This window comes from Myodes glareolus, chromosome 9 (assembly GCF_982192425.1).
Source record: "Myodes glareolus chromosome 9, mMyoGla1.1, whole genome shotgun sequence".
Classification (NCBI taxonomy): Eukaryota; Metazoa; Chordata; class Mammalia; order Rodentia; family Cricetidae; genus Myodes; species Myodes glareolus.
This window is the reverse complement of record NC_142034.1, coordinates 23,361,542-23,374,269: the sequence shown is the minus strand read 5'-3', so window position 1 is coordinate 23,374,269 and position 12,728 is coordinate 23,361,542. Positions and strand designations below refer to the sequence as shown.

Sequence of the window (12,728 nt, the reverse complement as noted above, 5' to 3'; positions counted from 1 at the left end):
CAAATAACGATTCATCAAATAAAGTGATGGTCAATGAGTTCAGCAGCTTATGATGAAAAGAGGACACGTTCTACCTTTGGTCTAGTTTTGCCCTTAACCGAGTCCCATTTCAATCATCGTGTGCCTTGCTCTAATTCTGTTCAGCATTTGTGACCGGAAATTCTTTTAAATTATTCAAAGAATTAAGTTGAACCACGAGAGGTGGCAGAGACAACAGGGAAAGGCAAAGACCTGCTGGAAGGAAACAAATCCGATGAGGTTATCTAGGAAGTAGCCTCCCTGGAGAACTCAGGGACTCCCTACCGCTGGGCTTAGCAATTCAGAAACAAGAAGCACAAAACTCCAACAGAGAGAAGTTTATTTGCGCTTTGCTAGAACTCCTCCAACTGAGAGCTTCAGGATAAAGGAGGGGGCCTGTGATGAAGGTGCCTTGGGATGGCGATGGCAGAGATGAGGGTTTAAATAGTCTGGGACTCCCTGATTCGGTCTCGCAAGACTTTTCAGCACAGAGTGAGGACATTTACATTTAATTACAGGGACTGATACGTAGACTCCCCATCCCGCCGGAATCACTGTGCAGTGTTGATGGTGTTTGCTGACGGCCACGTTCTCTCCTTTTCAGCTGGAGAGCCTCCCCTCGGCAGCGGGCTATACCCTTTCTTCCACCTCCTTGATTTCAGAGGACACGACCTTGCCGTCTACCACTTCCTCCACCACGGTCTTAATCTTCCTGGTTTTCTTGATATCTGTGTGTGTGTATGAAATATCAGAGGTTGGAACAGGCCGGTGGCTACCCTGCTATACCTTTCCACTTCCAGCTATTGCTGCTTTCATTAATTTCCTTTTCTTAGGGGAAAAAAGAGCCCTGAACCTATTCTTTTTCTTGTGTAACCTTAAGTTGACTTTATAAAAAAGCACAGACAATATATCACTCTCCTCAAATTTATAGAATCCCCTCCTCCTCCCATCAGATAGACACAGACATTCTCTAATGAAATCCACATTTCAGTTATATATTTCCTTGCCAGGATCCCTGTCTGAGCAATAGCACAGGCTAGGAAAATTGCCTTGTCTTAGTGATTGTGCCAAGATCCCCACTTGGAGGGATTCTTTACATGGCAGACAAGATTTTTAGAATCTTGATGTCTTGGGACCGGTGAGAACTCAGATGGTAAAGTGCTTGTTAAAAAAGTGTGGAGACCTGAGTTGTGGTGCTGGAACTCAAGGTTTTCTCTTCCTTCCTTCCTTCCTTCCTTCCTTCCTTCCTTCCTTCCTTCCTTCCTTCCTTCCTTTCTCCCTCCCTCCCTCCCTCCCTCCTTCCTCCTTCCTTCCTTCCTTCCTTTCTCCTTCCTTCCTTCCTTCCTTTCTCCTTCCTTCCTTCTTTCCATCCTTTCTCCTTCCTTCCTTCTTTCCATCCGTCTGTCCGTCCTTCCTTCTTTCCTTCCTTCCTTCTTTCCTTCCTTCCTTCCTTCCTTCCTTCCTTCCTTCCTTCCTTCCTTCCTTCCAAGCTGGATGTCATGGTATGCATGTCCTCTGACTTTCATATGTACAGTGTGGCATAGGCACACACACACAGAGGCACACACACATGAACACACACATGCAAACATCCACTAAGTAAATAAATAGAAACCTGGTTCTTAACTGTGCTTTTGAGTACCCTCATCTTTGACCTTTCCTCAGTGACAGACCGTTGCCAGAGGGCTGCTGAGGTTTCAGCGTCACAGAATCCGTGCACAAGGGCAGAACACTTACCCTTCGTTTCCAAAGTGGTCAGCTGGTACTCTGTAGTTCTGTGGTTGTCATTTTTTTTCCAAAGCAAAGAAACAGAAAGAAAGCATTATTTCCTCATCAAAGCTGGGGAACTTCCCTCCATGTCCTTTTGTTGATCAAAGTCTGGGTTGATGGGGGTTAAATATTATTTTCCTACTTCTGTCCCTTGGACTATGCTTATTCAACACTAGAGTGTTTTACTTTTTAGCTTGGAAAACACACAGTGCCAAAACCGACCTGCTTGTCATCTACTGGAAATGTCTATAGTGAAGAAAAAACATTAGGATGGACGTTCAAATCTATGTTCTCCTGCTGTCCTTGGATTTATGTTGGCCAGCAGCCGATTCAATTCTGCGCGTTTACAAACTGGCTCCCAGGGGCCTCTGTGGCCTGTGGTTTAATTCACGAGCAGTGGAATGAGTTACTGTGCATCCAGTTCCACATTCAGTAAGAATAAATACAAGCGCCGTCGGTATCATTATCTTCTGATTCAGGCCTGCCCGAAGGCCTCCTTCAAAGGCTACTGATGGTTGGGGTGTTTTAGACTATTTGCTATAGTTCCATCTCCTCGTTGTGTGTGTGAAATTGCCTTTGTGCGGGGGACTGCCTTAACAAGGACTGTGAAAGAGAATTGCAACCAAACTGGTCCACACATCCGAAGGTACTTACGTTATGTCTTCTCCTTCCAGAAGGCGGCGGTAGGTCGCGATCTCCTGCTCAAGCCGGGTCTTGATGTCCAGAAGGGCATTGCGCTCTTGGTTCTGGCGTTCTGTGTCACTGCGGAGCTGCATCAGTTGGGCCTCCAGGGTGCTCAGCCTTCCCTGGAGGGCTGCCAACTGGCTGGCATACCGAGCCTCGGTCTCCTCCAGGGTGCGCTCCAGAGACTCTTTCTGAGAGTGACAGACAAGGAGGGTGTTTCTTATTTGCTGCCTTGAAGGAAGCCACACAACTGTTTTGTCTTTTGGGAAGAATTTTTTTGCAGCCTTTGATCACTACCCATTTTCAAGCTTGTAGATTCTTCCCATCTAGACAGACCCGACAGCCAGCTACACCTGTTGTCTCTTGGACTTGTTTTGTTTGAGCTTTGTGTCTTCTGTCCCTTCAGGGTGCTGCACTGTGCCACAAGATCAAGATTTACTTCCTTGACCTGGGAGGATATCATGCCTGCCTCGATGAAGTGCAAGCAAAACTGATAAGATGTTTTGCTTTTTCCCCTTTCCTTTTCTTTTTTTCCTTTTCTTCTTTTCTTCCCCCTGAGAATCAATTCTAAGAGTTGCCCCACAGCTCAGTTATTTCTTTCTGCTTTCTACCACACTGACATGAGCCAGACGACTACGTCCCTTTAATCCTGACCCCGGAAGCAGAACGCCATAGAGTTATCTTGGTAGTGTTGTTGGCATAGCTTGTGGTGGCTGACGCTTGCTTAGCCTGAGATGACTCCACTCTTTTCCTAACTTAAAGCTCATTTTTGATGTAAGATCTCGAATAAATTCAACTTTCCCTGTGGAATCTTCCAGATTTACTCTTTCCTCTGCATTTGTACAGGTCATGACCCTTCCTCTGCTTCTTTCTGCATTGTGGTTATTATTAGCTGTTGGACCTATTTCCATTTTGGTGCTGCAAGGGGAGAGGTTGCTTCTCACAGGAGTCTGTGCTTCCAGAGCTCTGAACACAGGCCTTGGTCAGCACAGACTAGACCGAGCAGGGGAGGCCAGAGGGGCTCACCATGCTGAGGAGAGATTGCAGCTCGATCTCCAGGCTCTGGTAGGTGCGTCTCAGCTCCGTGACTTGAAGCTCAGTCCCTTTCAGCTCCTCGGTGTTCACGGTGACTTCTTGCCGCAGGGCTGCGCTCTAAAGTTCCAAGAATTAAGAAAATGAGCAAAGAGAGACATAAAAGAGAGGAGGGCAGACCAGAAAAGGAGAGGGAAGAAGAAGAGAAAGAAAGCAGAAGGCTAGAAAAAGAGAAAAAAACCCAATAGGCTCTGTCCCGGAGAACAGTGCAACCCATCTGCTCACACTCGAGAATTACCTGTTTCTCAAACTGTTCTTTGGCCTCTTGAAGGTTCTTCTGGGCCAAGACTTCGTATTTCTGCCTCATCTCATTCATGATCTCTCCCAGGTTCAGGCCTGGAGCAGCATCCACCTCCACGTTGACATTGGTGCCCAGCTGCCGGCGCAGGGCATCGACTTCCTGTGGGAGTAAGATTCCGATTGTGTTTAGTCCGAAGCACATTCTCAGGTCAGACCGGGAGGAAAAGATATAATAGATCTTGTGAATCCTTCACTGGGCACAAATAAAGATGAGAGAAAACAGGAAGAAGGCTTCCTGGGGTCTTGCCCACTCCTTTCAGGTTTTTAAGGGAGAGCAACCTCATGCAAAGAAGTTAGGGTGGCTGGCACGATTGACATTCTCTCTGTCATGGTCAGCACCGCTGCCATCACCTCTTCTTCCTGTTTCTTCTCCTCTCATTTTTATTATTTTGCTACTGGAGCTGTCTCAGCATTCCCTAAACATCCCTGCGACTCTCTTACCTCCTGATGCTCCTTCTGGAGGAGGACCAGGTCCTTGTTCAGTTCTTCAATCTGAACTTCCAAGTCTGTCTTTTGGAGGGTCAGGTCATCATAAACCTTGCTCAAGCCTTGGAGATCAGCTTCCACAGTGACGCGCATCCCCCTCTCAGCCTCAAACCTGGGAAAGAATTAAGATGCAGGTGTAACAGCCGTGATGGAGGAGATGATGCAACATGGGATACATCAGCTCCTGCACTTCATCACAACCCCTTCACATGTTTGTGAAAAGTGAATGAGAACCTGGGAACCAGATCATTTGCTCTGTAACAGAATCCGTCACAGCAGCTGGAGAGATGGCTCAGTGGTTAAGAGCACTGGCTGCTCTTGTAGGGGACCCTGCTTCAATTCCCAGCACCACATGGTGACTCATAACCACCTGTCACTCCAGTTCCAGGGTTTATGATGCCCTCTTCTGTTCTTTGTGGGCACCAGACACACCCATGGTGCAAGACATACATGCAGGCAAATGTTTATTCATATAAGAATCTGTATCTATATCTAATTTCTGTTCATTTACACTTTTGAAAAGTGTATGAATTTAGGGGCTAGGAATGTAGGTGGATGGTAGAGTGTATGTATAGGAAGACCTAGGCTTGATCCCAAGGACTGTAAAAACAACAGGAAACAGCAAAAAGCCCAAGCCAAGCCAACAACAAAAAATAAAAATATCCCAAGTTAAACAAACAACCCCCTTACCAAACACTTCAGAAACTAATAACCCAAACATCAATTTTACAGGGTGAGCTTATTTTCATCATTTTGTTAAACAGATGTGTCCAATGTGTGTCATTTTAGTCATTTCTTTTCCTCTGCAACCATCTGGCAAAGACACAAGTTAATACACCAAAGCAAGCCTAAGCGATAACAGAACAGCCCCTGGCCAAGCAGGACCGGGTTCACAAATCTAACTGAGTCCCCTTCAGATCTACTCTTTAATTTCCTCCTTTTTCATCTCTGTTAGCATCAAAACCCTGTCCTTCTACAGTGCAGTGCCTTTAGTGTGGACACACCCTGCAGACTGGGCCAGGAAGCCCTATTGCTCAGCAATTCAGAGGGAGAGCGGTCATGTGAGTGTGTCTAAGAAGGTGAACAGTATTTGAAGTGGACTAATCATAGGTTGGTTCCAGTTCTTTGGTTAACTGGATGGGATGGTAAAAACACCAGCATCTGGAAGGTATAGGAGTCACCCATACCAATGGGTGGGACGTGGGAGGGGCACCCCCTGGAGACCTGTGGCTCTCACATCACAGAAGGGCATGTGTGCAGAAATGGAGTTCTGGGTTTCTTTGTTCTTGCTCTGAGTAATAGAGTTAGGTTTAGTGGGTGAAAAGGCAGCAGAAACCGGGTTACTAAAAAAGACTGTTTTAGCAACAGGAGCTGACCAACCAGACCAATAGCAGTTGCTGGGAGATGTTCAGAAACAATAGTGGTAAACGAATTTTAGCATCCTGGGAGGGCGATGTCTGTCCCCAAGGGTGCTGGGCAGGATCACATAGCTTTTAGTAGCCCTTAAGCTCCACAGTTCTGATGTAATGTAATAGAAGTTTCTTAGCTCATCTCAGTGTGATGAAAGGCTTCTAAACGGAATTCCTTTTCAGGACCAGTGAGCTGGTTCATCAGGCAAAGGCACTTGCTGGCCACCTGACATCTGGAGTTTTACCCTGGAACCCGGGTGTTGGAAGGGGAGAAGCGTAAAATGTCCCCTGACCCCCACACATGTGCTGTGGCTTCCCTATCTTCTTCCTCTTCCTTCCCTATTCCTTTCCCTCCCTCTCCCCCTTACCCCTCCCCTTCCCACATACACATATACATTCTAAATAAAAGAGAAAAAACTACTATAGGTATTTCTTTTTCAGAAAAATTTACCATGGTGCTGGGTGTGATGGCAGATTTCTGTAGTTCTGAGTAAAGAGAATGCTGAGTTTGGGGGCCAGTGTGGACCGCATAGCAAGGTGTTATCTCAAAAACAAAAACCAAGACAACCAACCAACCCACCAACCCACCCCCATACATGCTACATTTACTGTGATTTAGAGAACCTACTTCAATCTGAAGTCGTCCGCAGCCAGCTTAGCATTGTCAATTTGCAGGACGCATCGAGCGTTTTGCATTTGAGCATCCTTAATCTGAAAAACATGAGAGAGAAAGAATGGCATTTTCATCAGGGCAGGAGTTTGCAGTGATCTTATTTTCCCTCAGAGACAACTGTAATTACGTTACATTACGTAATTACGTAATTACGTAATCTAATTACGTCAGCAGTGATGTCCATTTCAAGAATGTCCACGTGAGAATAAGTCAGAGGTATTCATGTCACAGAGTTAGAACAGGGCTTGTCGTCTGGTCCGTTCTCTTGTGATCGTACAAAATGAAACTTGTGATCGTACAAAACTCATTCACGTCACGGAACCTTATTAAGGGCCTTGTCTGTGGCTCTGTTCATACCTGGAACATTGCTGGAAGCCATTCTCACCTGGTGAGCTCCCACCCCTTCACCTCTTGGCTCTGCCACTGTGGCTTTGAGGGGGCGGGGCTTCTGTCGCTCTGCACAGCCTTCCTCCTATACCCCTCTGAGTGATAGTTGCTTTGGTCCACGCCTGATTCCACCTAAAACGCTTTATTGACCGACACATTCCTCTCTGTGTGATGTGCAGTACTCAGCTAGTGTCTACGAAATAGTGGGTGAATGAGCAGTTGCCATCTGGTAGGAATTAGGTACCGAGGCAGAAGGATGGATACATCTTGGATCTCTCTCTGCCCCTCCCCCCCAGTCTCTCTCTCTGTGTGTGCATGTTCATGTGCACGGGTGCATGCATGTGGAGGTCAGAGGACAGACAATTTTGCATGTCATTCCTTGGGTGTAGTCCACATTTTTGGGGAAGGGCAGGATCCTTCACTGTCCTGGAAACATCAAATTCAGCAAGCCCCAGGGCTCTGTTTGTCTCCACTTTTCCAACCCTGGGATCACACACCATCATTCTCCAATTTTTTTTTAATCTTTTTTTTTTTTTTAACCTGGGTGGTTCTGGGAATCAAGCTCAGGTTCTCGTGCTTGCAAGGCAAGCACTGTATTCTTTAAGACGCATGTGGACTATGAGTCTGTTCCTAGAAAACATTAGACTGATCCTTCTCTTTCTGTAGCTATTCCTGGAGAGAGGTCCCTTGAGAGGCTTCCAGCTAGTAGGCACTAGCGGCTGCTCCTAGGTATTGTGGGTAATCCCCAAGTCAATTCAGAAGCATCAACCTTGAGAGAAGTGCTGGGGAACAACCGGCTTACACGGACTGTGCTTCAGGGAAAGCCTGAAGAAACGCCCTGATGAGGGTGGCGTAATCACCTCAGCTTCGGGAGCTGATCCTTTCTGTGAAGTCTGAGTCAAGCTGCACTGATGCCTGTAATACAGCTCAAGAAAAGAGGTCCATAGGGACTCCATGGCCTTTGCCCTAAAGGGGCAATGATTTTAAATATCAGCGAAAGAGAAAGGACCGCTTTCCTTGATTAGATAAGAATGGTGTGTGCCGTGCTTGACATCTTCAGTCAGGAGCAAAGTCTCCCACTTCTGCTCCACTGGGTTTATAAAAGAGAGAGAGAGAGAGAGAGAGAGAGAGAGAGAGAGAGAGAGAGAGAGAGAGAGAGAGAACCCCACCTATCTTGGATGACACAGGAACAGATTGCGATAGGATTGCAATAAATTTGAATTGGGGGCAATAGAACATTTCATTATTGCCTAAGTGCTTTATAAAATGCTTGGTGATGGTTAGCAGATAATTAAACAGGGCATTAAAAAAGTCCAGTTATCAGAACTGTGCCTAGTGGCTAATCCCAGTGCTGAGGAGATAGGAGCAGGAGAGTAATGAGGTCCAGACTAGCCTGGGATACCCAGTGGGGGCTTGGACTAGCCTGGGATACCCAGTGGGGGCTTGGACTAGCCTGGGATACCCAGTGGGGGCTTGGACTAGCCTGGGATACACAATGAGGGCTTGGACTAGCCTGGGATACACAGTGGGGGCTTGGACTAGCCTGGGGTACACAGTGAGGACTTGGATTAGCCTGGGATACACAGTGGGGGCATGGACTAGTCTGGGATACACAGTGAGGACTAGTCTGGGATACACAGTGGGGGCTTGGACTAGCCTGGGATACACAGTGAGGACTAGTCTGGGATACACAGTGGGGGCATGGACTAGTCTGGGATACACAGTGGGGGTTTGGACTAGCCTGGGATACACAGTGAGGGCTTGGACTAGCCTGGGATACACAGTGAGAGCTTGGACTAGCCTGGGACACACAGTGAGGGCTGTATAAAAAATGATTCCTTCCACCCATCCAACCACCCATCTGTCAGTCAGTATAGAAACCATTAATATCTGCATTTTATCTCCACTCTGAACTCTGCTTTTATTTATACCCATAGTAGGATGATATTTGAAATATAAAGTTATATAAATGAAAAAAGAAAAATTTCTTTTAAATTGATTTGAGTCTTCAAAGTAAATGAAGACTAGGGGGAAACTCACATAGAAACCCTTGAAGTTCTTCTAAAAATGAGATTATTCTCCATGAAGACCTGACATCGTAAGCCATGGCAAAGACACAGAATGTAATTTTGGGTGATAAAACTATCATATTTTATATGCAATTAGGTTGAAATTTTAAAAAAAAGTGTGGGTTAAACTCATTCTATTTACACTGATACCACTTGATAAAATACATTCTTTTTTAGTTATAAATTTCAACTTAGTCTGCTTAATGTGTTTGGGTTCACCTAGCATATACACCCATCCCCCTTGATCTACTATGCAACTAAAACAGAAATGTAAATACACAGGCCTCACGACTTACCTGGTTTTGCAGGTCTTTGATTTGAGCGTAGTAGGGACTGTAGTCCCGGACGGTGCTAGGTGCATTGGTTTCATACCACTGCTTGATCTGGGCTTCAAGTCTGGAGTTGGATTGTTCCAGGGACCGCACTTTTTCGAGGTAGCTGGCCAACCGGTCATTGAGGTTCTGCATTGCTAGTTTCTCGTTGCCAGCAAACAGGTCCCCTCCGTTGGAGAGATTGCTGCCATAGCTCACTACGGTTTTGGAGACGGAGATGCGAGTGCCGTGACCTCCAGCTCCACCATAGACACTGGGTGCAGCCCCCAGACGCTGCACGCTCCCCTTCCTATACAGGGAGCCACTCATGCTAAGTGCTGGGCCTTGTGAGGAGGAACTCAGACTTCGGTGGATACTTCGACGACTGAAATCCATTTGGGGTTCTGGGAGGCGACACCTGCAGCCTGGAGTTTGAGCACAGCCTGTCTGTCTCACGGCGCTGTACAGCTGACCTTTTATAGAGTTCAGGCGAGACACTCCTCCTCTGCTGCCATGTCACCTCAGGAGTGACACAGTCCACCCTTCTACTCCCCCTCCCTTCTGTACAGCAATATGGTTCAGCTCATTCCAGAAATGACCACTAGAGGCGCTTCCTAAGGGCTTTTCTGGGGGTGGGGTGTGTATTTCTTTTTAATAAACACAGGTAACAAAAAGAATGAGGAAGGGGTGTTCTTTCAGCTCTTGCACCTGCCCTGGCAAGTTTTTTTTTATTGTCCCCATATACAAATAAAGAATATTTACAATCTATATGAATAATTTAGGCCTTGAACAAGATATCTGTGGGGTCATGATGGTTAAGTCACACTGGTGAGAACAAAGGCTTGTTCGAATGAATGATGAATTGCTTTTCAGAACCTCTGTTTTATGCTCTTTTTTTTTTTTGCTTTTAAGTTTATCCTTGTTTAGATCTTATATCCTAGTCTATTGAAATATCTTGGACAAGGCTGGGTGTTCTGGTGCACACCTGTAATTCCAGCACTTGGGAAGCAGAGACAGGAGGGTCACTGCTAGTTTGACGCCAGCCTGGTTTAAGTGAGGAGTACCAGGTTAGCCCAGTGCTGTGTAATAAGACCCTGTCTCAGAGCATGTAAGCAGGTGCGTACACACACCACAGACACACAGAGTGTGAGAATTGAATATGGTGAATGTGTGAGTTTGTAAACAAGTATAAGTGGCTACGTGGAGATGATTTTGGAGTTAAAATGTACTTTATATAACATTTGTAGAAAATGTCATATATGTATACAATGTATCTTGATAATATCTACCCTGACTTCACTCTCCGACTGCCCCAGAAGCCCCCACCCCCGACACATTTTCTATCCAACTTCAATACCCCCTTTTAAAAATAACCTATGAATCTAGTTAGTGCTGCCTGTGTGCTTATGATTGTATAGGGGTGTGGACAACCTGCCAGTGGCCATTCCTTCAAAGAAAATTCAATCCTCTTGGCTCCCAGCAGCCCTCAGCTGCCAGGAACTCCTAGGCTGGGGCAGGAGCCTTGAGAACCCATCCTTGGTGTTTTCTTTTTCCTTTCCTAAAAAAGAAAACTCTATCATAAAAACCTTACAAATATCAGCTAATGGTTGAAAATGCTTTTACATTTTTAAATGACTGAGAAACCAGTTTTTATACCTGGTATGTTGCATGCAGGAGCCTGCCTCCCTGTTGGAAGTCAGCTAGCTACCACCAGGAGATGCTTTCTGCTTCTACCATCCTGACGCCGTTGGAGCTGCCTCCCAGGATCCCTGATGGATTCCAGCGGCAGAAGCTTGCTCCTCCTTGCAGATTCCCACACTCAGAGCCAAGAGATTCCCCGAGAAGAAAGGTTTCAGGTGGCCACAGGGACTCACACATCTAAATTCCTAGAGGCTGCTGATAAAAGAGGGTAATTATTATGAACTTTGGCCACTCAATCTATTGATTTGTTTGAAGAGAAATGTTCCTTCTAGAACCCAAGTCTGTCTCTGTTCAGGAGGATTTGCTGATTCTTCCGTACACACATGTGGGCACTGGGCACCCACTGAGTGTTGAGGAATGACTGCGTTTCCTCCTAAAGTCCTTTCCATTCAGACTCCCGACTGAAAATATCTCCTCCTACTTCGAAACATTCATGTCATTGCTTTCAGTCAAATTAATTAGAAGGGCTTGGGAAAGTCACAGAAACCACAGCAGATTCCCATCTTGATGCTAACTTGATTGGAGATCTGAGTGTGATTGAAGTTAGCACAATGCTCACACACACGAGGAAGCACATCTGGAATCTGCTTGTGTTGCTTTCCCTAATAATGGTCTCCTAAAATAGAATTAAGATTGAATTGTTTCTGTCTTTTAGATAACTTGCCTTCAAGTTACAAATAAGTTATAGTTTTAAATTTTATAAAGTAAGAGCTATGTAAAATTAAAAATTGACCAAATGAACCCTGATTTAGGAACTCTATAACTATATATATGTATACCTATATACATATATATATGTATATATGTAGTATGTGGTAGCTTATCTGTCAGCTAATCTTCCCCAAGTGTTCACCATTAATGGCTGAGCATACAGCAAGCAGCTCTTGGTGTTTGTTAGGGTGATAAACCAATTTATTAGTAGATGTCACAGCTGAGATTTGCAATTAGTAATCTTTTGGAGACAGAGACTGCGTGCGTGCGCGTGCATGCGTGTGTGTGTGTGTGTGTGTGTGTGTGTGTGTGTGTGTGTGTGTAAATGGATGTGGTTTTTTGATGTTGATTAATGGGGTAGGAGAGAAACTTGTTTGATTAAAATGGAAAATTACATCATTAAAATTGTACAAATTTGAGGTGAATCCCATCGAGTTTCATGTACTGGAACATATGCCAAAGATGTTTAAAACATCACCTAAATCCACAGTTAGTGCCAAGTGTGGGTCTGAAGTGTCCTCCAAGGGCCCCTGTGATGAAGGCTTGGTCCCTGGTCTGAGGTGCTACTGGGAGGTGGTGGGACCTTTAGAAGGTGGGATGCGGTGGAAGGCATGTCACCAGGGGTATGCTCTTGCAGGGGCTGCTTGGATCCTTCTCTTTCTGTCTCTTTGCTGCCTGGCTGCCATGCTGAGATTGACGCCTCTATCAGGCACCTGCCATGATGCACCGTGTTACTGCAGGCCCAGATCTGATGGTGGAAGGTGACGAGGTTGAGGCTCCACCATCCGAGCCACTGGTCTGCTTGAGTGGCAGCATTCCGACTGGAGTTTCTGTCTCCACATGAGAACGCCTGGTGTAGAACATTGGGTCTTGGATGTATCATTGCGATTTACCCTTTGGCAGGTTATTCTAGCTTATAAAGTGACTACAGGAAATCAAGCTACTGTTTCACAGGAATTCATTTTTTTCAGCCATATCAGAGACTAAATAAAGGCCTTATTGCCCCTTATTCCTTCACATAAGCACACATTTAGAGTCCTTGCCATCCCAGGCTGTTTGCTGATTGCATCTGCACATAGATACTGGATTACAACTTCCTGCATGTAACTGAGGTGCA

At 45.7% G+C, this 12,728-nt stretch overlaps 1 protein-coding gene across 1 annotated transcript; it reads right to left on the bottom strand.

The window, feature by feature from the left end:
• Window positions 1-341: 341 nt before the first annotated feature.
• Window positions 342-9,669, bottom strand: Krt20 (keratin 20). The gene is made up of 8 exons (XM_048450745.3): window positions 9,185-9,669; window positions 6,388-6,470; window positions 4,306-4,462; window positions 3,803-3,964; window positions 3,499-3,624; window positions 2,443-2,663; window positions 1,756-1,793; window positions 342-746 (listed from the first exon to the last, which is right to left on the bottom strand). The coding sequence occupies exons 1-8, from the start codon at window positions 9,593-9,595 to the stop codon at window positions 649-651; spliced, it is 1,296 nt and encodes a 431-aa protein (XP_048306702.1). The 5' UTR covers window positions 9,596-9,669; the 3' UTR covers window positions 342-648.
• Window positions 9,670-12,728: the final 3,059 nt, after the last annotated feature.

Excerpts from the sequence above, each read along its gene's own strand:
- Krt20 (XM_048450745.3), bottom strand. The coding sequence starts at position 9,595 with ATGGATTTCAGTCGTCGAAGTATCCACCGAAGTCTGAGTTCCTCCTCA. Across the intron at positions 3,965-4,305 it reads TCCAGAAGGAGCATCAGGAG|GAAGTCGATGCCCTGCGCCG; the intron begins GTAAGAGAGTCG and ends TTACTCCCACAG. Across the intron at positions 1,794-2,442 it reads CTGGAAGGAGAAGACATAAC|AACTACAGAGTACCAGCTGA; the intron begins GTAAGTACCTTC and ends TGACAACCACAG.